The following is a 23,889-nucleotide window of genomic DNA, read 5'->3' as shown; positions in this document are numbered from 1 at the left end:
ACACTCTGCACAAACACCAGCTGACAGGTAGGAGGATGAGCCAGAGATGGTGGTGGTGATGGGAGGGGGGGTGGAGGATGTACAGATGCCTGATGTGTTTTCTGATCCTGACCACTGAGATGCAAATCTAACAGCAGCTGACAGTGTTTCTGTATTTTGGTTTCTGTGTTATGCTTGTTGTTGTTTGCTTATTTCTATGCATATTGTCATGGATGCATCGAGTGTTGCCACAAGCCAAATTTCCCATCAGGGACAATAGGCCCAATGGAAAATATACACTGTACACTAAATGGATGTTTGCAGGTTAAATGTTTAATGATTCTCATTTATTACCAACAGCATGCCAAGGGGCAGAGCCCAAGACTTGTTCTGCAGCAGCAGTGCACAGCGATGGAGGGCTGGTGTGTGCCACCATCAATAGCAAGCGCTACTGCAAACCTATGTGCAATGATGTACGTGATGTATACGACTCGCAAAAAATTACATATTTTAATGAAAACGGGTTTTCGCTACGTACAAGCAGCTTTTCTTTACAGTTCTGTCTGAAAACAGATAACCTGATGATTGATGAGTCGTTTATCTGTGTGTTTCCTTTCACAGGGATATGATTTTGGTTTCCTCAGGAGGAGTCGTCTGTATGATGAATGTAGTGAGAGCACAGGATATACATGGCGTTCCCAGTACATAGGAGGAACCACGCTGGCAGTCTGCAGTAGTAAGGCTCTATTTTGTCAATTGGTCTACAGTTCCATTCAACAACAGTTTGCTGTATCTGTATGATTGCTAAGTTCAAAAACAGGAGCTACTTTACAACAATCTCTCCCTCTTTGAGTGTATTTTTGTTCTGTGATCTTACTTTTTATTCGGACAGGACCTTAAACTATCTGTAAAAAGCATCTCACTTTATATTGTTATGGTAGGTATGGTAGGCGGTTTAAAATGGACGTGGAGTTGAACTTGACTCCCTCTCTCTCTCCTTTCCCAGAATCACCTATTCAAGTTTCAGGAGCACAGACGGCCTATTTTCCAAAAGACCAGGACTGCCTGAGAACCAAGAGCAGCAGCGATCTACAGAACAGCACCATTCACAATTTTATCACTGAGCTAAAAAAACAAGGCATAGACGGAAATCCAGAGTATACCTGTCTTGTATGCGGATGACCACAATGAAGGGGAGAAAGATGCGTAGACCAAGGATGTCATGGTTGTTTTGGTATGCTTGAAGCAGTGAGAAATTAAAATTTGCAAGTGGTTAAAAACCGTAAGGAAGTGGAATCAATTCAAAGACATTTGCTTCAAAATTAAAAGTGGTTGTTCCTTCTCACTGATTGCTGTTCCTTCTTCTCATGTTAATTGAATATTTTCCTTTGTTGACATCTGTGTATTGTGTAAATTGGCAAGTGTGTCAGTACATGCAGCAGTCTCACAGCAACACAATTTCATGCCATGAAAGTAAAATGTATTAATTAGCAGTGTAACTGTGTATGGCATTATATTATTCAGTCTGTCATGACATGTCTTGAAATTCAAGGAAGCAATGTTTACCTTTGCCCAGTTTCACATTATGTACAATTCCAGCCACTGTAGTCACACTTTTTACTACATGATTGCACTTTAGCTCCTTCCCAAGAGGAGCTGCTTGGTAAAATCAAGATTTGCTCTCTTTTCAGTTACAAGAAATAGACTGGTAACTGGGTGGTTGACAGACATTAGTGTTTTGTTTTACAGTATGCTTGGTTCTACTGTATAGCGTTCAAGAAAAAAACAAATCTGTAGAACTAATGCAGGATAGATGCAGTGGCTGCTACTATAATAAGGTGAATAGAATGTTATATTCTCCAATCTTACTTTACAGTGATCTTACAGTACGAATCACTCACTCTTTCAGATGCTTAATGGCTAGGTATGCATGACAGCAGCAGTTCAGATGAGGTTAGTCACTTAGCCAAATGGAGTGCTCTGTCCATCCCACTCTGTTTCTGACAACATATCCAGAGGTAGCTCACTGAGGTCAAAGTCAAAGAGTCAAATGAGATTGCAGGAACTCATTAGCTATTGACATTCCAAATCATTCTATTAGTAGACACTCTAATCAGAGAGAAAATGACCCACAGAATTATCCTGTACGACCACAGACCCTCTAATCATCAATTATGGAAATGACTGTCTAGCCTTTGGACTGAGGGATTACTAGTGGTGAGTTGTGATGTCACACATTTCCCATTAGGTGGCAGTAGACAAACAGCATGGGCCGAGGACACATTTTAAACAGTTGTTTCCTTTTACTTTCCTTCATGACAGCTGACGTCTATGACAGCTATGACGTTTATGGATTTTACCAGAATAAGCGTGATTATGTGATCCATATAGCTTCTTGGAACCTGAAGCATCCCTTACTGGCAGGCTTAAGGTTGGGTGAAGCAGGGAATGGGAGTTAAGATGCATTTCTGATGCCAAAAGAAAGGAAGACTTGCTGCTACAACAATGAAAAGAAGTGTAGGGATACTTGTATCTATTTATTTTAAAATTTGTATTATTATTATTGTAAATATTTTATCAAATGTGAAGTTATATATATGCAATGAAAATACATAACAGATTAACTGATTATTCAGCTGCAGCAACCACAGCATAATTGAATGCAACACACTGACATTTTGCACATCCACATCTATAATATGATGTTTATACAATGTTTACATTGTTTTATACAACGTTATCACAGTGTGATATAGCAATGTCACCAATTGTACACTAGATGTCAGTATAAAATCACTTTCTTTGGATACTTCACTAGCAATGCCTGAGATCACACACACTCACTTGTGCGCGCACACACACACAGTTGATTCCCCGCCCCCTAAAACAACCACACAGTGAACAAAAAGTAACTCAAACATATAGACAATGCACAGTGTTTGTGTGTGGTTGTCACTGTCTGTATGTGTGTATGTCCTTATATTTGTTAGTCTTGTGTGAATAAATGAAATGTCAAAGGTAATATTTTAGATGAAAACCTCTAACATCCCCAACAAATGTTTCATTTAAAAAATAAATAAATAATATACAATGGAATTTGCTCTCTTTTTAATGTAACCATTCAAAGTAAATATAAAGAACAGACTAGGCTAACACCTGTATTTGTAACATGTATTTTGGACAAGCATCACAAAGCACTTGGTTTGTAGTTTCTCTCTCTCTCTCTATACCAACATAAATTTCTCAATGATGGTTGGTATGATGATGAAAAAAAAGAACAGAAGTGAAAAACTTGCCTAATGCTGCTGGTTGTCCTGGCTGTTGTCCAGTTTCTACAAACAAAGACAACATAAAACATTATTATATGAAAGCCTATATAGAACACACTAGAGTATGAGGTGGAACAGAAATGAAATTTGGATTTCTTACCATTCTAAGTAAGACCACAATCTGGAATGACTAAAAGTTTCATCATATCTCATATACTGTAATTGAAAGGTATTATTTTTCAGTGCTGGTTAAACGGGCAAATAACTAAAAAAAAAATTATGTGGTTCTGGCCTACTGATGAAACACTGTCTCAAAAGTAAAATATTTCTGAATGAAAACCTGTTGATAACATAGCTACTTACTGACTGTAGGAACTGTATCTCTGAGCTGAGGGCCTCTCGCAGAAGCTCTAGCTCTCCTTCTTTATGCATCTCAAGCTCCTTCTTCAGTCTGGGAAACAAATGAAACCTACATCAATCACATGAAAATGTAATTGCAAAGTTATGAAAGGGCCAGCTTACTGTAAAGAGAAGCTTCAGCATTTTTGGACCTATATATTAAGTTGAGTTTAAACCACTTGAGTTTTTTTTTTTATCTCACCTGCACAAATTAGTTTTGTTTCTCCTCTTTCTGTGTTTGTATCATTGTGTTCTATCGCTGTTTTTGTAACCTTGCTTTTGTGTTTTATAACTGTGCAACTAAACTAAATTAAACTAAATCAAACTAAACTGAGCAACTTAACTGAACTAAAATCAAACTTTGTCACACTTCCTGTTCATGCTGAAAGCCAGAGAGAAAACTGCTATGGTTTGAAATGGCCCATCGCTTTTGTAAAGCTATTGTTGCTAGCAAAATACTACTACTGTATTGAGACGGGGGATTACAAAGATACCCCAAAAACATTTTAGTATATCCTCCAGAAGAATTAACGCTGAATGAAAAAAACATGAATGATTGAGAACCTTTATTGCCCCGAGGGGAATTTGATCTGCACATAATGACCACAAACAATAAAATATACATTAAGCACATCAACAACACACAGTGACTTCATAAAAAGCAAATAGTAAATATTAAAAGTGTCCCAGATTAAAGTGAAGGTGCAAGGAGTCCATTTAAATGATCCATTTGGCTGTGGACATCCTTCTAATAAAGCTGTAACAATCACTTTTTTAAAAATAAACCAAAAAAAACTTTACTTTGAATGATTTAACAGTGAATACATGTATGTAGATGGGACAGCTCTAAAATATGTTTAGAAAAATGCAGGTGATATATTAGCCAAAGCATGCACCATAGCGGAGTGATGTAGATAAATTACTGTCCCTTTGCTCTAGATTAAAACATCCAATTACTGCTGTCTTTAGTCAAAGTCAGTCTCTTACCATACCATAGGAGATATGTGACTTTGTGACTTTTTGACTTGTGAAGATAGAAAATGCTATATTTTTTATAAGTTTGTTTAGACAGTATACATTGTTCTGCTTTGTGTCTCAGTTTAATACCTGTCTCCAATAAAAGCATGGACATTTTTGTTGTTGAGTCAAATATATGCCTGGGCTATGATTAAAGTGTTATGGTAGGTGTTTGAAAGATCTATACAGAGCTACACGTGAATCCAAGACAAGCTGACTCTTTCTTTCTTTTATTGGAAGTTAATGAAACAATAAAGCAACCAAGCTAGAATTGCATTTTCACAGTCTGAAAACCAATGGCAGTGTTTCTTAACTTTACACTCGTCTGTGAAACTTATAAATCGTAATTTTGGGGACAAATATACTGCTTTTCAAACACAGCAGCATGATGTTTCTAGCAGCAAGACTAACACTGTGGACTGGCTATTTCAAAAAACAGGTGTCATGGAGATCAGTGTTTTCTGCAGTGCAATGATATCATCATATGACCCACTGATTTAGCAGCAACAATGAAGAAAATCCTACACATGGCATCTTTGAAGATTGTTAGTCCATCAGTCTCAGAAAAGCCTCTAACTGCCAACTAGTTTTGATTGTTTATTTTATTTTAGGTAGCTCAAAAAATTACAGATACAAAAAAGGATTGCTAAATTGTCATGCGCTGAGATCTCAAGCAACTTATTATTTTTGTGGTGTTGTAACTTATTTCACGTACAGCGCTGTGGTGTGACAGTGAATCACCCGCACCACTAGCCACCCTGTGTTTTGCACACTGAACACTTTTTAAAAGACCACAGCACTCATTCAAATTGACATGCTTTCAATTTCCAACAATCAATAAGCAGACAGTTAAATATGCGTTTTAAAGGGAGGCTCCCAGTGATTGAAGACAGGATTGATGGTTTCAGTTCAGGATGGATGATCATAAGAATGAGTGAGAGGGGCCTTTCTCTCTCGCTCTCTCTTCCAAAGCCACATCCTCAGCACTTCCCGAGGCTAATCAGCCTGGGGGTAATGAAGGACCTATGTGAAACGAGGCTGACGGATGAACAGGACATGCTTACCACACGCATGATTTAAGGCAACGCAAGGGGGGGTGGGGGGGGCATTAGAAAGAGACAAAGGGTAGAAAGTACAGGGGACGTAAAAGACAGAGAGAAACTGTAGACAAGCTGTGACAAGGAGTGGAGTGAGGAGGAAATAGAGAAGGAGGCTGATCAAAATACACAAACAGTTAAAAGGCATATGGCTATTTTGCATGTCATTCTAATACGTTTTGGAGATAACAGCTTTTAATTGGAATGCTTAATACTGAATGCTGAATGTTGTTTGAAAGCAAAATAAATAAAAAAAGATGTTGAAAAAGTGATTCAAAAAATAAAACAGAAACAAAACATTACATCTTCATTTGGACATAGGTTTGGGGGGTTTGTTATGTACTTCATATAGTATAACTACAGTAGAGTAGGGGGCATTATCCAAACTAGAAGCATCAGCAATAACAGTGACCCTTCCTTCCTGGAACGCTATTGATCTCCAGTCTTTAATTAAATAAAGGAAGTCTCTTTGTGGAAAAAAAAACATGCTGCAACAAGGTGGGGTAACACTCATCCACCACCGATGTTTCAAAAAAAGGAGCTCCTCAACTCTCTGATTCATATTCTAATTCAATAGACACATATACAAGAGGTCTCAACAAGTGCTTGCTGTTGTTCACATATGAAAAATCTCAAAATCTTTGGCAAAACAGCAGTATGTGCCCTCAAGAGGCCCTTAAATCAGAATTCACATTAGCATGATCTGTGACAATAATATGTTTAAACATTCCTGTCACTAGATCTACTGACTAGTACTACTAACACAGTAGTACTGTGTTCTGTCTTGATGGAAACAAATACAATGCAAGCCAGGCATGTGCGGTAAAACCCACCATGGATCTGGAAGGAATTTATCCTTCTCCTTTGACAGCGCTCACGTAAGCTATGAATAAACTCATCAGAAAGGAAAGGCATTGTTTTCTTGATTGTGACACATTTATTCAGATCGCAAATTTCATTACAATTCTATAGGCTACTCCATTCTCCCATTGGAAGGCAATTGCTTTATACCGTGGTGATGTTGTCTAGTGGTTTTGTTGCGCGTTCTCAATGAATGCGCAAGCACGAGCAGGTGGCAGTTTCTCATCAGTCATGTTGTATATCCTTCAGAAGAATAATACATTTGCTAAAATGGTTGAAGTTACCCTTTAACTGTCCAGTTTAAATGTACAGCTTTGAGTTAGCCCAGATAAAGTATTATCACTGAAGTAAAAATGAATGAAGGAGCACTACCTGGGTTGTTTATGGGCCAAGTGCAAAACACACAATTGGATACTCTTTGGAATGGGCAACAGTCATGCAGAGAGTCAAATAAGGAAGTTGGTCTTTGTAGTAAGTAGTTTAATGATAGCTTACAGGAACAGGGTACCCAAATAAAGGCTCCCTATGGGCTGAAACGCATCGGTAGTGTTTTTATCTTTGCCTAACCATGCCACAAAGAAAGGCTCCTGAACTTATTCACTATTTCAGTGTGCCTTGGACATCTTTACACGGTTGTGTTCTCTACAGCTCAGAAAATGATCATCAGTAAGCTATTTACCACAAAGACAGACTTTCTTGTTTGGGTGGTTCTCTGCATAAATATTAGCACTGTTTTAAATCAGTGCACTGATCCATTTCGGGACATAGACATTGTGTTCCACGTTGGCTGCATCGTACTCATTACTCCAAGAGATAATGACAATGCATTACACAAGCTGCAACATCAAATAAATAATATTGATGCAGGCAACTCTTACAATGTGTTTGAGATAGTTGTGTATGTATTATGTAGACAGCTAGCTATGGAAGCATACACCTACTGTTGGTTAATTTTGACTGATTGCTTACCGTAGGCAACATTAAGGATAATAAGGCTTCCGAGTATAATGCTTGCTAGCTCATCGCTCTTAGAGTATTATTTGCGTGTTTGTGTGGTTGATGCCAACATTTGTGCTGCAGAGGTGAATTACATTCATTACAGTCCATTGATGGATTGGATGATTATGTTCCACTGTTTACTCAAGTTTATCAAGGAAACAGAGACACCACATGCAAAAGTTATAATTTTTGCAGTCAAAACTCCAAGTGATGTATGATTTCTGTGTTTATTTGCTGGTGAGCAGTTGCATAAGCATTCAGAGTGAATGTGTAACTCTCCACCCCTCATTCATCTTCCCATACAAGCTTCCCTGCATCAATCACATTAGGCTTTTTTTTTTTTTTTTTTCTACTTGTTGACTGAATGAAATACGCTACAGATCAAAGCCTTAATTAAACCAAATGGCCTTAATGTTCTGTTATTTACACTTCTACATCCGGACTCCAGCCAGGAAGGAGGGAGAGAGACAAACAGAAGGGTGGTGGGCTTGCTGGTCTATTCAGCACTTCTCACAGTATGATTGAATTATACCGTACGTAAATAACACCTACTGTCTAATGGGCTTGCAGAATAGTGTGTAGTTTTGTGTTGTTACAGTGCAATCCCTGTTGTCTGTGCCAACATGCTGCAATTTCCGTTTCTCTATCCCTTTCTCAGTGCATTCAGCAATACAAGAGTCAACCCAGCTACTAAGACAACCTACTGAGATGCATTTTATCAGTTATATTACAGAAAACTAGACAGACCTGGTGAGGTGAGTGCAGTGACAGCCTTCAAAAGAGGCTTAGGGTGAACACACACCACCAACATTTCTCCAACTAATTAAACATCACAGCTGCTCTGCCAGTTATATTGAAAATATCAGGATGCTCTGAGGAAGCCTCAGAGAACTATGGTGTGAGACTTCTCAACCCTGTGTTCTCAATTTGTGTAAGACTGCCTAACTGCAGACATTGCAATGCATATTAAAACAGGCCAACAAACATTTCTCTACAGAAAGGCATTTTCTGTGAACTGCTAAAGCGCTTAGCGCTGCTTTTACCCTTATTGGTTGAGTTTTTTTTCCTTTGTGTTTTACTTGCTTTTTTTTGTTTTCTTGCAGCCTTTGCTTTTAACGAAGTGGCTTATATAAAATACATGTTTGCACTATTATTATGATTCCATCATATATTACATAATTGCAACTAAATCAGGTATACTGTGTCTGTGTGCCCAAATTTATAGCCCTCCCCGGACAGTTGATGATGCTCACCTTAGACAGGTGCTGTCAGTGAGAGGTTTCTGACTGACAATCAGACTCTCCGCTCTCAGAGATTCTGTCATTGCTTCAGCCTCACTCAACTGGCGATCCAGGCCTGTAGTCAAGAATAGCAAATCAACCACAAAATAAATTCCTTGAAACAATACAGACACATTGTACTTTGCAAATACATTCACTGGGGTGGCTGACAGAAAAAAAGGAGATGGGACACAGTGTGGATTATACAGTAGAACCAATAGGCGGCCCTTGGAAGATAGAGAGGCGGGCTCGGATGTCACCGGTTGGAATTCTGGACCAGCTAAGACAATCTATGTGGGGAAAGTGAAATAGAAACACTCTCCCCTCTTAACAGCTACCTTCTAGATTCTTGTTCACACAGTATTGGCTTCGTATGTTAATGGTTCACACTGTTCACACTGGCCGTGGACCTGCAGCGATCAGTGTAAACAAACGGTTGTGCGTCTTGCATTACTACTGTGTGTGAAAGGGTACAAGCTAAAGTAATGGCTTGCTAATGGCAGTGTGAATGGGTTTGGAGCTAGTGATGCTGCATTTCCAATAATGCCTTTTTGCCGGCTTCTCTCTCTAAAAGGGGCTTGTAAAGCAGACAAACGGCCCACTGTAGGTTATTACCACTATCAAATTCAAGCTGTGGTGGCAATTTTGCATTATTATTCGACTACATACATCCAAAAAAAAAAAGAAAAAAAAAAAAAAAGATTTTTGTTGGCACTGGAGGGTTGTCACCACAATATTTAGTCTACAGTGAACTGATGGTGTGAATGTTGTAGCAGTCTTGTATGTGCTCTTTCAGCACCATGGACAGCACCACATTCCTCTGACTAAAAATTTACTTTTGGTATTTACCTCTCCTGACGTTATCTAGGCCTTGTAGTTCTAGCTGGAGAGCTCTCTTCTCCTCTTGCATGGAGTTCATACGACTATTCCTCTGGCTCATGAGCTCCATCTCTGATTGTAGAGGGACAAAAAAGAGAAGGAGAAGGAGAAGAAGAAGGAGGAGGAGGAGGAGGAGGAGGAGGAGGAGGAGGAGGAGGAGGAAAGGAGGTAGCTTAGCTTACTTACTGAAGATAATTACCAGTAGGGATGAGCTATATATTGAATTTATATTGACACTGCACAATGAAAGAACACATTATCTATATTGCAAAGGCTGCAATGTGGGCATTTTTAAAATTATATTTTTTTAGTACAAGCAATCAGTGAATGAAGTTCCCCCGAGTCCAGAAATACTATATAATGTGAGGAGATTGGTCACTGGCAAGTCCAATGGGAGCTATTCCCTCAATCTTGTACAACTACTGAAAATGGTTCAAACCACATCAAAGTGTAATGCAGAATTAAAACTTGCTAGGCTTTAAAAATTACAGTATATTGCATCGCCATAAACCATCGCAACTGCAGTTTCTGTAAAAATAATCACTACTTAATATTTGGCCCACACCAAAATGCGGGTTAAAATTGACTACGTACACAGTATGCATTGTAGAATTTCCTAGACAATTATAACTGTGCTTTCTCATATTTCCACTACTTATTTTTTTCTTCCCATACTTGTAACTATTCCTATTCCCATTCATTTAACTACATCCTCATACTGCAGGCTAAAAACTCCATTTCAATTGACTAATTAAACTTTGCTGATGGTCTGTCTTCAACACTCTTTCGAACTTTTACGATATTTTACTTTTATTACTAATTATTTTACCACAGACATGATTGTTCAGAACTTGAGTCTCATTAGTACAATGGAGGCCAGGTGTGCTCAAGCGTGAGCAGCACAGAACTTAAATGTCAGACTAAAATGAAGAGTTTCAGACCTCCTTTGTATTTATTACTGAATAATTCTTACATTAATATTAGAGCTTTTTCTTCCTTTTTCTTTCTTTCTTTTTCATCCCATGCATAATACATAAATGCCTCTGAAAGCTTAATACCAAGTCAACCAACATCAGTACATCACTAGCCAACTTACATAATACCCATGTAATTGACAGACACACATGCACACACACTCACACACACCTGCACACACAGCTTTCCGACTCATCCCATGCTCAATTTAATAATTTGTGATACGTTGTGCCAGACCTGTGCCTATGTGCACCATTGTTATGATTTTTTTTAGCTTACTTGGGTACCAGATGGTTTGCCGCATGGGACAAGAATTCCATGAGACAGAAAACTGAGACTGTTGAGACTCACAGACGTTTCTGTGACTTACAGCTTACCTAACACCTTTTGGACTTTCCTGATACTGTAAACTGATCTCTTACTCAATACTAGATCAATCTTGCAAAGCCTTCCATCTTATTGTATTTTGCTATCCATACAGTAATTAAGTAGTGAATTATAGTACTACCCAATTTTACTCCATTTAATAATGAATCTGGTTCTCTTTGATGTCAGTTTTCCTAGACATCCTACTCCCGCACATTCTGTAATATCAAACTGTATCTTTCCTCAAATTATACTGAACACTTCTACACCATGTCAATGCTATGCTCTCACATGAACATGACAGCACTATAATTCATCTACTACGATGTTCCTACCATACTACACACCCAGGCATGCAATTTTCTTTGAGAAAAGTGTATTTTGTGTTGGTCTTTATACTACAAAAGACGACATTTGATTCTGTACTTGCTCATTCTGGTTCTATCATTCAAATGATAGATCTGAAATGAGCAATAAGAGCTACTTCTGCTTTATGTAACCTACTTGCTTTATCACATAGCAACCAATTTGCCTGTTCTTGATCTTTGATGTGTAAACTTTTTTTTTAATCACCTTTGTATAATGATTCCACCTCTTTCTCCAGGTCCAGTATCTCAGTGTGTGTCTGGCTCTCAAACGCTGTCTCTCTGTTCCCACGAAGACTGAAGTCACTGTTGAACCTCATGATCTCTTGTAGGAACTTTTCCTCTTCTTCTTTAGATTCCCTCTTTAGCTTATCCTGGAATGAATAAACAGGCTATAGGAAATGTTCCAAAAAAATCTCAAAGGCAAGGACTGCCACTCACTTTCATTTTGATAAACAAGCCTAAAAATCAATCACATACAGCAGAGAAACAAGGCATAGTAAACCCAGTGTTGTGTGTATGTGTCTAGGGTTCAATAGTCAATAAGTTTAGATCCTCACAAAGTAATTTTGCCTGTTTGCAATTATCAATATGAGGGCTGGGGAAAACGCCCGAATGTTGCAAACAAGAGAGGCTACTAATGTTGGAGGTTGACTGCTCCTGAACTCTTATAGATGTGTCTGAGCTAAAAGTGAAAACGTCCCACCAAAGCAGAATATTGCTTTAGCTTTGAAAGAATTGTGACAAATTGAGTCATTCTGAGTGTTTATATTCATTGATCAGAATTGCATGCTCTGTGGTCATGGGATGGTCATGGGATGGTAGGGTCCATACTCATAAATTATGTTACAGCAAGAGTGCTTTACCGGGATCAGCTAAAACAAATACAAACACGTTTTGGCAAGTAATCCCTTTGATCAAAAATAAATTGGTAGGACTTCTCACTTCTGTGTGTCAATATTTATTTAGTTTGTTGCAGTGCATTCTAGACTTGCACACATGGCCAAACACTACACCAGGTGATTTCACTGATTAGTACACTTTCAACCAGAGAGGGGGAACTAATCAGTGAAGTCACCTGCTGTAGTGTTTGATTGGAACTAAAACCTTCATACTCCTGGCCCTCCAGGGAACATGGTTTAAGACCCCTGCTCTCTATAGATATAGAGGGGGGAGGGGGGGGTAAAATAAAAACTCAGACATACAAACGGTAAACATTAAGACATAACAGACAGACAACATTAAACAACAAACCATTTACAACCATTTACAACATTACCATTAACAACAGGCAGTAAAACAAAACAAACAAAAGCAGAGAGGGGAGCAAAGGGGAGAGGGAATTTAAAAAGAGAGACGGGGGGCAAGCAGAACACAAAACAGTATTAAAATGTAATACAACAACACAAATTATACCAGAACAGATTTGTGTATGAGAATAAAAAGGGTCATTAGTATATAGAATACAGAACCTGACGACATATCCATATTAAGCCCAACCAATATGATATGAGACTTCGACCTACTAGATGTTCCTTGAGGTGGCTCTGCTGGCAGAACAGCTCCTGTATTTGTTTCAACATCTGGTCTTCACATTTCTTCATCAGATCATGCTGCAGCCTCAAATCAGACAACTGCTGGGCCTGCATGGAAAGATGCAGGAATGGATGGGTGGACAGTAAGACAGACACACCAACATATACAGTAGATGTACAGAAAGGGAGATATATTACTGATATGTTACATGTGAGGGATGTGTTACTTATCCCAGAGGAGGGAAAAAGAGATAGCTGTAGGACAAGCAGCAGGCAAAATTACTGTATACTGACAGACATGAAGAAGACACTCATACTTGCACTGGGATCATATAAAAGACAAAGTTTGGCTTATAAATGTGCATTGCTAGGTCGTCTTCAAAACAGTTGGCAAACCTAAATGGGGAATTAAGTCACTTGAAATTGCCCATTTCTCGGCCTGCTTTTAAAAACCTGGTTGCCTGAATTGCTTGTGCAACGTGTGTACACTCATTCCAGTGAAACTTTTCTTGTTCAGTCCTTGTCTTTTTATCCTAGGTAATTATACACCAGAAAAGAAAGAAAACTGCCAAATCATATGGGATGGTAAATTCATGGGGGAGGCTTTTGAAAGTTGCCTCAGGCATGACATTTAGTACAATTGTCTGTCTGTGACTCAAGCTGTTAAGGAAGAAGTGAGTTTATTGTTTCTTATATAGTGGCGGAGGAGGAACCGTAAGTTTCAGAAAGCTGAGTAGTATTAGAGTTTACGAGAGTCGTCTTAAGATAATTACAGTGTTTAAAAAAGAATATGCGTGCTGAAAACACTCTGTGAATAGTTAAGTTCATAGGACATTTCAGGTAGAAGATAAGACTTTAAAACATGCACAAATGCTTTCATTATAGGTTACATACCCTTTATGTGTTTTAACGTTTAATGTTCACATTTTTAAAGCAATGGCTTGTTGGATGATTATAATGTAGAAGTGATTTCCAAAACTCTTTGTAGAACAAAGATCAACTAAAATGCATTGCATAGGAGCATGACAAAAATATTTCAAAATGTTGTTGTATAAAGTCTGAAAAGCTATCCCTGCCTTGTGTTTTCAGGCAGTTACTGTAATACAGATATTGTATTGTGATCAGCAGTCTTTCTAATTTGACCTCGTAATTTTCTTTCCTGATCTGATGTTCATTTTGACAAGCACAAGAAGAGCTTAGCAATATTTTTTAAAGGTTAATGAGCCTGTCTTTGACATTATACCTCACACATGCTAAGAGGTTTCCTACAATAACACTAATGTTATCCGGTGGAAATTAACCAATGATTTTACAGTGGCACTTGCAATCGATCCTCTATACTGTTGATGAAGCGGATGGGAGAGATTAAGCGGTTTAATCATAAAGCAGATCACCTCGTCAATATGCCAATATGCAGTACTTCACCCCATGTATCAATGCCGCTCATACTTGACTGTTGCCTCAAGGTAAAGCGATATCATTATTTACTTTTATAACACAGTAAATGTTGTACAGTATCACATAAGACAAAACAATTAAATAAAGCTCCCATGTTTGCTTAAGCAATGCCATTTGATGTAAAATAATATATTTATCCACCCACCACTGACAACATTGCTTTCAGGAGGAATACTCAACTACTGCAAATACATTTTTTGGGCATCACTTTGTGTCAGACAAACACTGAAATTGAAATGTCATTCAAAAGCAGCTTGCCCTAATAAGCATATCAAAGGTCACATATCCTGTTAACAATTATGAATACAACTGGGCTACTCCAATTTTCTAATTGCATAGGCCATCTCTGTTATTTGTTCTCCCATTCATAAACTGTATTCATAATTGACATATTACTAACAAATAAAAGAGAAAATCCAATTGTAACGTGACCCTTGAAGAAGCTATAGTGACATTTGTTGTTGACCGCACCTTTTCATTAAGTTCCTCATTCGCCTTTTCATACTGTTCAGTGGTGGTCTTTATCTTCTCATGGCATCTGATGATGGCTACTTTGACTGAAATGAAGATCATTGAATAATAACCTACAATAGAGACATCTCATACACATAACAACAGGGCGAAACTCCGTGTTTTTATCATGCCAATATAGCTCCAAGGAGAGACAGTTTAACTAGCTGGAATAAACTAGAAAATGTAGGAGTTAAAATATGGTATAACTGAGTGAATAAAGATGAAGGGTAACGTTACATTATCGTCATTGTCTGCACTGCTAATCTTGCTAGCTAACTTACTTGATGTTGTTACCCTGTGCTACCTAACGTTAGCTTAACTAAGGTACCCTTGGTTGTTAGCTAGCAAACTTACCTTCTTTAAATTTCTTTGTCTGCTCGGATAGGTGCTGTTCAGTTAGGAGAATTTGTTGAAACAGAGTGTCCAAACTCATATTTTATTGGTGTTGAGCTTTCAGAAACTCAGAATCAACGTAAGTAGGCTACAGGATATTTAGTCTAGCTAAACTAAAGAAAGGCAGTTGGTGTTTAGAACGATCAGTTCTGGTCCTCAGTTTTGATTGGCCGAGTCATGATTCGAAGCACACCTCTGACAGCTAACGCACTCTGAACGCACCATTATCAGTTAGCCTAAAAATGGCTAATGCACTAGCCGAAAATCACCACTGATACCGGTAGGCATCTTATTATCTTACAAAAAAATAATTTGCATCCTTTGTAGTAGAAAAATAAAACGTTTTCTATTACAAAGAACTTTTAGAAGAAAAAAAAAAACAGAAAACAGCTATAGCCGCTTGCCACAATGTTTTAAACTGCTGTTAGAACAGCTAATCGCTCTGTTTAGCATAGTGCCAACATTGGCTCTTAATTTAGCTATTCAAACATAACTGGGCCTGTTGTGGTTCATTGCTCAGGCCCAACTATTCCGCACTGGACGCAACTGATTAAGATAAATATATGATGTAGCCTACTAACTCTCTGTGGACATTCTATGGACACTGTCATTCATCATTGCTTCTACCCCAAGTGTTGAACCTTGTAGGCACAATCAGCAATCAATAACCGTAATCCAGTGCACAGAGCGCCGTCGCGTATATTTGTCACATAATTGTTGACTTTGACCAATTTTCCCGAGCGCCGCTGGGGGAAGAATGCTTTTGATTCGATGCCATGGAGCACATTAAAGTGTGAAACGTTTGCTCGTTTATACGACCTGAGGACTACATCATTCTGACATTCATTTGCAAAATTAATATTACATATTGATTGAGGCTTTTCATAAATCACCTGACTGATGCGGCAACCCTTCCCCTGTCTGGCAACGATCCCTTTGGAGATTTTAGAAAAGCAAAGTCATCAAATTGTAAGCAGACAATTAGCTTAGTAGCCTGTGCCTATCCCTCTTTTATGTCCCCTTTCCCTCTATTCTCCAGACATGTTCTCTATAAAGACAGTCGTGGACATTGGCCAGTAGCCTAAAATATATATTTAACTAAAATGAGAGCCATTTTGAAGAGTGACTGTCCCACACTGACTGGATTGATCTCACCTAATCGTGGCTTCCTTTTCAATAAGGGATTATCCATTGAGGTTCAAAGCTATTTCCTCCCATCTCTGAATGAATCTGCTCTCTCTCTCTCTCTCTCTCTCTCTCTCTCTCTCTCTCTCTCTCTCTCTCTCTCTCTCTCTCTAATGTAGGGTTGATTTACTGTGGTCGAGGCCAACATTCTTGATTGATTCAGCCCACAGTCAATGGTTTTAATGCAGAGAGCGGCTCATTGACATATCTGGTCCCATGTATTTAGCCAAGTGGATTAGCCACTGAATAGACCATAGGCGATCAATGGCTTGATGTATATCTTCCTGTTATTAGACCTACAATCATATTTACGTTTGTTGAATTTTTATTCATTTGCCAATTAATTGATCAGAGAGAGGTCTCGAAAACGTGATGCTCGGCTTATTTTGAATTTTAACATGAAATAGACTGTGAAATTACATGGAAGTATTAAAATGGTTTCATATACAGTCAACGGTGCTGGCCCTCTACTTCCATATCACCAACAGATGGCGATAGTCACTCGTGTCCACAGCTGACTCCTCTCTGCACTGTGGACTTTAAAGGCAGGAATTACAAGAGCGCAGCGCAGCCGGTTCCCAAATGCCAAAAAGATGCTATAATTTATATTCTATCAAAATGTTATTCCGTGGCCCCTTAAATGACGACCCCCTCCCCACACCCCCCACTGCCACACACACACACACACACACACACAGACACACTCAAATGTATCATCTTCTCTCTTCATAGTTGGCAGCGACTGTTGCATATCACTTTTTGCAATTGGAAAATGGAATTAACATGTTATCAGCAAAACTGGGAGGAGCCACACACAAGCATGGAATTTAATTGAAAGGATTGCGCGTGGTGTGTGACTTTGTAGGCTGAAATATATTCACTTATTATCATATGAGGGTCGACTCGACTCGTGTTAAATGGGGATCAAAATCTTACAAAATGCCAACTGTCAGCTTATAGGCTTTTCATTCAGTATCATGCATGTAATGGCAAAAATGCACACGTTATTGGCCTCATGCTCAAGCTCGTTGCCCTCTCCCAGTTACGCTGAAATTTAAACCCAGCCCACACACATCAAGGGGTGAGGGGGCTGGATTGATTTCATAACATCTTAAATGCAACCATATGCCCTCTGCTCTCACATGGTTATCAATCCACAACTACCAAGCACATCGTAATGGATTTTAATATAGGCCTAGTTGAAAACTGATCAAGTTACTTTTTCCTGGGGCGAGGATGCGAGCTGGAAAGCTGCCCATCACGAAACAAATCACTATAATATTCATATAATAGGCTATACATATAGAGGCTTGTAGTGTGTCTGTGGTTGGGCTCAATGGTGACCTTTCGAAATTATTATCATCACTATAATATTCATGCAATATTCCTATAGGGACTTGTGTGTCTGCGGTACTCAATAGTGAGTCGATAGTGACCTTATCGTGCTATATGGTATTTTTTTTAAAAATCTCCTTTGCTGTCAATACATAGGCTATTTCTATAATAAGGGGTTTACAGTTTGCTGTGACATCTGTACATCTGCATCTAAATTTATTATAGGATTACTGTACTTTTTCGTGCGAGGGAATAGCTGGGACTCTCCCCTTGCTGAATGCGCTAGACAGGCTGCCAGACAGCAGTGGAGCTCTAGTTGGCTGCATGCGCTCAGACGCACAGACGCAAGCATCCCACTGGCTGGAGTTGGAGGACACTCGCCCGTTTCGCTCCCACCGCTGCTCTGAACCCTCGTCTTTGTCTCCTCGCTGTGATAAGACCCCCCACAAGGGCAAGAAAACCCCACTTTCGATAAAGGCTACTTGATTGTATAGCCAGACAGATTGTGGCAGAACTGGGGTTGGACACTTTTGGAGGTGGAATATTTCTCGCATGAGGCGGGCTGGATCTCTTCTGTACAGCGGAGCGCACAGTGCCCCGGTCTTTTCAATGGATTTCAATACAGTGGAGGTACCCTGGGAATTAAACTACTGTTAAGTCGCTTTTGAATCGCAAATTTCGTTCCAACAAGGGTTTATATTTCACATGGATAGAAAGACAATGATCCTCGCAGCTCTCTATGTCGTTCTGCCTCTTTTAGGTAAGTTTCACATGGTATAATGCCATCCACAGCTGCTTGCATGATCATTTGATAACTCTATAGGTGCTCATAATGTAATAATTTGGTGGCTAAACTGTAAGCTCTATTCATAAGGGGTCCGTGAAACAGCGGCAGTGGTCGCTCACTGAGAGACGGGATACTCAAACTGCTCCAAAGAGGAAAAGTCAATCAGGACCTCTCGCTGCAATCAAACAATAGTTAATGCGGAGGCAAATAAAAGGAATATTTTTACATTTAAGTCAAACAGCTTCGCTGCATGTTTTCATAGGCTGCTGAAACCACCGTGAACTTTTCGGCAGCTGCATGGAGCACAAACCAGTAAAAGTGAAAAGTGTAAAAATCTTGCTTTTAAAAACTGGTTATATGGAAAGCATCGATCCTTTTGTGGCGACCAAGGCATGTTTTTCATGTTGTTGTCACTGGATAAGACCTCTCTGATCCCTAATATTTTAATCCCCAAAGGCAGCTTGCAAACTGCTTAAGCTTTGAATATTTACTGTGAACAAATAAATGACTGAAGAACATAATTATCATTATTGTCATTATTATTATCATTATTATTATTATTAGTAGTAGTAGTAGTGGTAGTGGTGGTAGTAGTAGGCTAGTAGTGGGTTATTATTAGTATTTGTATTTTGGTATTATAGTACTATCACCGTGTCATTCCCAGATGTGTTGTCTTACGCCGAGGAGAACCTGCTTGCCGGGTCCAACCGGCTGGACTGTGTGAAGGCCAGTGAACAGTGCCTGAAGGAGCAGGCGTGCAGCACCAAGTACCGGACCATGAGGCAGTGCGTGGCAGGGGGCAAGGAGAGCAACTTCAGCATGGTGGCTGGCCTGGAGGCCAAGGATGAGTGCCGGAGTGCCATGGACGCGCTCAAACAGAGTCCCCTGTACAACTGCCGGTGTAAAAGGGGCATGAAGAAGGAGAAGAACTGTCTGCGCATTTACTGGGGGATCTATCAGACATTACAAGGTTGGTTTGGGCCTATGTGCGTTTTTTTTTTTAAAGTGTGTTAGTGTCAGAGTGCATGAACTTTGTCTTGTGAAGGACCCCCATAGAACCCCCATAGATTTTTGTTGTTAATCTAGAATTGCATAACTGTATTATGCACAATTAAACTGCTTTTTTTGATGGAGACCCCCTAAACCCCCCCCAAAGACCCCTGGGAGTCTCCAGACCCCACTTTGGGAAGGGCTGCTGTAGCGAAGCACCCTAGAGCCATAGCTAATGCAAAATGGAAGTTGCCTATACTGTAGGTGTTTTTGATCTATTCTGTATTGAGGTGAAAGTGTGATGATTAGTTGCCCCGGCTCCTCCCATTGCTGTATGGAGGGGGCACTGTCAGTCCTCAAACCCCTCCCCACCCTCCCAGCTCTGTGACCCTCCCCACCCTCCCATCTCTATGACCCTCCCCATTCCTGCTACCACACACACGCACTTACTCAAAAACTCAGAAAGTAGCACAAGTAGCACGCAGCTCTCTAACTATTAACAGTGCAATGCGATCATGCACGATCAACAAGCAACATGCAATCTTCATTCAAATTTGACCCCAAAACTGTTCTCAGCAATGGTCCTGTGGAGCGGAGAGTTTTTGACCTCCTAAATCACTTCGCTTGAAGGTAATGGGGCGTGAAGCCCCTCAGCGCCGGCAGTGGCATCTTAAAGTGTTGATCATAGCAGGGGGCCTTTTAGTCCCTAAACCGCATCCAGCCCATTTCCAGCGAGTCGGCTTCCAGTTGCGCAACACAGCTGACCAACCTGCCTAATCAAGCGTGTGGCTTTGTGCCACCATGGATATCGACTGACCCAAATAACCCATGTCACATGCTGGCCAATGTGAGGGGAATAGGATGATAAACAAAACACGGGGGGGTCAGCAATGATTCAATAAGTTTGTTTGTGGCCCCTACTAATATCTGTCTATCTATCTATCTATCTATCTATCTACCTACCTATTTTGTTTCAATAACTGGTAATATTCCTCATAGGTAATGACTTCTTGGAGGACTCTCCCTACGAGCCTGTGAACAGCCGTCTGTCGGACATTTTCCGCCTGGCTCCCATCATAGGTAAGGACAAATGCCTGCTCTGTGGAGGCTTTCACTCCGACACAAAGTTTGTTTTTGTTCATTGTTTCGTTGGTCACCTGTCCCTGTCGAGGTATGGTTAAGCTCTTATATAACTCCAAGCTGTGCATGCTCTCAATGAAGGTTATCTGTGTGTCAAGTATTTATCCTCCCTCATACACTCCTCTCTCTCTCCCCTCGTTCTCACCCCGACAATATTGCATGCCAGCTGGAAGTGACCTTGCATGGGGAGCTATAGTTCTGAGCTCACACTGTGTGTGGAGTGGAGTCTAGTCAAGCAGTGGACAAATGACTCATTCAAATGGAGAGAGGCCTTTGTTGCTGTTGGTGTCATTTAGCTCTGGTTGTGGGCAGTTTCGGTAGTGGACAGCTCAGTTTGAATCCATTTGCCGAAGGCCTGTTGAAATTGACTATGAGTGAGAGTGAGCAGGCCTGTGAGTAACGGTGAGAACGTGGGAGAGGATGACAGGGGCATTTTCTGTTCCACTGTGTGTGAGGGCAATGGTGACAGCGGCCTCTAGATGGCGATGTTATTCCCTTATTCACAACTGCACAGCTTCTCTTGGTCCCACAGTGAGAATGTTGTGGTATTTGCGGGCCTGACGTATGAATGTGGCACATTCATGTAACTGCTGAGTTTTTCATTATTACATTGAAGGTGATGAATGCCATGTCCAATCAAAGAAACATGCTCTGCCCCCACATCTTAAAAGAACAAAGACTGATATTTCGACCCCATCTATAGAGAGGTGCCTTTTCTATCTCATCAGCAATTCTGTCTCACAATAGACTGAATTGCCATAAACCAGTGTTTCTCATATGATAGGCTGGGATCGTAATGTGGGCTGTGAGATGTTCTGCGGGGGATGTGGACAAATAACAAGTTGGATTGGGTCCTGACATCATGGCCAGGGTAAAATTTGGGAAAGAAGCAGCAGCTGAGAGCCAGTGTGTTTCTTTAAGGCCTATTCTGTAACCCTCGACATCACAGTATATGTCATTGGCCCTTAATGCGCGAGGACTAGACACCCGCAAGCCATCAGTGCTGAAGCATGTGCAGCGCAGGATCATAGTTCACACCACAGGCATGTAACAACTCTCGACACTTCCCCCAGCCTGAGCTATAGACTCCAGGAGTGAGGACAGTGAGAGATTTACGGTGTGAAGCTCAGTGAAGGAAGGTGCTCCTTAGTTGCCATCTGAAAACCTCTTTATGTTGATTGACGGCTTCGCATATATATCTCTCTCTCTCAGCAACGGAATGCCAGATCAGCCTGGATCTGTCATTGAGTGTGTGTGTCTGTGTGTGTGTGTGTGTGTGTGTGTGTGCAAGGGTGAGAGAGGAGGGATGAGGAGTGAGATGTTCGGAAGGAGCGGGTAAGGTGAATGGGTGACAGGCAGGGATAAGACGGGGTGAGAGGATACTGCGAGGGGATGGAGAGGGGGAAGGAGAGTAACGGCTCATTACTAAAGGAGAATCATGGAGCAGGAAGCGATGGGATGGAGGGGTGACAGAGAGAGAGGCTGCAGAGGTGAGGGTGAACGAATGAATAGTGGGGTGAGTCTAAAAGGACTGGGAGGACAGAAACAGAAGGCATAAGATCACTCAGCGTTCTCTGCACATTCTGTGGGAATTAAGGGGCAAGGTGAGGGGAGAAAGACTGAGGCAGAAGCGATGGGAGCTTAGGGCTTGTTTTTTGATTGCTCAAACAACCTTGTACTTTTCAGTTCTCGTGCAGCATTCTAAACAGGAAGAGATCTAGGAATGTACCGATCTAGGAATGGGGGCGATCAAACCTCTTTATACCAAGGACTCACAAATTCTCATTTTAAAAACATGATTTCCATTGTTTTTCCAGAGGAGGTCCTTGTATAAGTTTCCTTAGGTTTCTTACATCACCTGCACATTTCCTCTCAAAACATTTATCTTACTATAAACTTGTGTGTTGATGAACTAAAATAAACAAAATATTCAAAGATAATGCAACAGGTTGATATACCAATGTTCTCCATTACAATATTGCATACAATCTATTCCATCTGTTACAATATCTAATTTTATCTTATTGCACAAACTAGTAGATTAAACAATTTCATTTTTGCTATAGACTGCCCAGGTTCTCAGACACCAATTTGAAAACCACTGGTAGCGGTCTGAGTCATTGGTCTGTGGTCAGCATCCCTATTCCAGGAGGCTCTGTGAATATGTCTCATGTTTGTCTTAGTAAGGCAGTAAGGCTCAGTGATCCCAGGCTATAGGAACAATAGGCAGCCATAATGACTCTGTAATTCCTTAATCGGCCCCATACCATTGGCTGAAGCCACTATTTTCTAGGGACACCCACGCGTATATTGCACACACACACACACGCACACACACACACACACACACACATATAGTCCACTGTCCCATGAACACCTGTTCCCACTGACACCTGTCGATGTCTGATTTCATTAGAGTGGCATGCAGGGTGTTATTACATATCATGCTGGCCTGATGGACAATAAACTCCCAGGCACACATGCACACAAGTACATGTACAACTGTATTGGTGCACTTTCTTTGCTGATTTGCACACTTTGTTGTGCAAATGTTTCATCAAAGTTTAAAAAAAAAAAAAGAAAAATGAGTACTGTTCCATCAAGAGAGGAAGTTATGAGAGCTCATGTGTGAAAAAAAAACAGAAAAATCAAATTTGCAGAAGAATGTAGTTCCAAAGGTTACTGTGTACATCTACCAGATGATTTTCCCTCTCCTCCTCAAGTCCCATCTGCATCGCTCATCACAGCAAATTACTTGTTTTGTTCACCTTAATTTAGTATGTACTGTGCCTATGATGTGCTAAAGAATATGAACAAAAACAGTAATTAAACACTTAACATTGCATACAAGACATACAAAACATTGACATAAGAAATAGATTAAATTTGAAATCTAATTGAATCTGAAAAAAAAAACAATATTCTAGCTCACCGACTAACCAGCTGTGCTGTCACACACAGAGAAGGTATTCTTTACAGTGTAGGGTAGGATGACATTGGACAAACGGGTGAGGAGCCAGATGACATGTAAAAGTCAGACGCACGCGTGTGTGTGCACGCACACACA

The 23,889-nt window shown here is 40.2% G+C and overlaps 2 protein-coding genes across 2 annotated transcripts; one reads left to right on the top strand and one right to left on the bottom strand.

Moving 5' to 3' along the window:
- Nucleotides 1-619: 619 nt before the first annotated feature.
- On the bottom strand, nt 620-15,425 carry ccdc172 (coiled-coil domain containing 172). Its single transcript, XM_071517128.1, has 9 exons — nt 15,347-15,425; nt 14,951-15,036; nt 13,013-13,129; nt 11,695-11,860; nt 9,751-9,852; nt 8,875-8,977; nt 3,608-3,699; nt 812-844; nt 620-633 (listed from the first exon to the last, which is right to left on the bottom strand). The coding sequence occupies exons 1-9, from the start codon at nt 15,423-15,425 to the stop codon at nt 620-622; spliced, it is 792 nt and encodes a 263-aa protein (XP_071373229.1).
- A 3,200-nt stretch (nt 15,426-18,625) lies between these two features.
- LOC139642332 (GDNF family receptor alpha-1-like) lies at nt 18,626-20,762 on the top strand (the record flags this gene model as incomplete). The annotated part of the gene is made up of 3 exons (XM_071517129.1): nt 18,626-18,665; nt 19,357-19,662; nt 20,682-20,762. Coding segments are annotated over exons 1-3 (427 nt in total), but the record flags the coding sequence as incomplete, so codon positions are not given.
- Between the last annotated feature and the right edge of the window lie 3,127 nt (nt 20,763-23,889).

Source organism: Centroberyx affinis, unplaced genomic scaffold (assembly GCF_046629955.1).
Source record: "Centroberyx affinis isolate AG114_WGS23_722 - 3 ecotype Tasmania unplaced genomic scaffold, CSIRO-AGI_Caff_v1 ptg000462l_1, whole genome shotgun sequence".
Classification (NCBI taxonomy): Eukaryota; Metazoa; Chordata; class Actinopteri; order Beryciformes; family Berycidae; genus Centroberyx; species Centroberyx affinis.
The sequence above is the reverse complement of the archived record's forward strand: the minus strand, read 5'-3'. Positions and strand labels throughout refer to the sequence as shown.

What these genes read in the sequence shown, in the direction of transcription:
- ccdc172 (XM_071517128.1), bottom strand. Translation starts at nt 15,425, where the DNA reads ATGAGTTTGGACACTCTGTTTCAACAAATTCTCCTAACTGAACAGCAC. An exon ending in ATGAGGAACTTAATGAAAAG is followed by an intron (nt 13,130 to 14,950) that starts GTGCGGTCAACA and finishes CTTTCCATGCAG; the next exon opens with GCCCAGCAGTTGTCTGATTT. An exon ending in ACAGTTCCTACAGTCAGTAA is followed by an intron (nt 845 to 3,607) that starts GTAGCTATGTTA and finishes GTAAGATCACAG; the next exon opens with AACAAAAATACACTCAAAGA.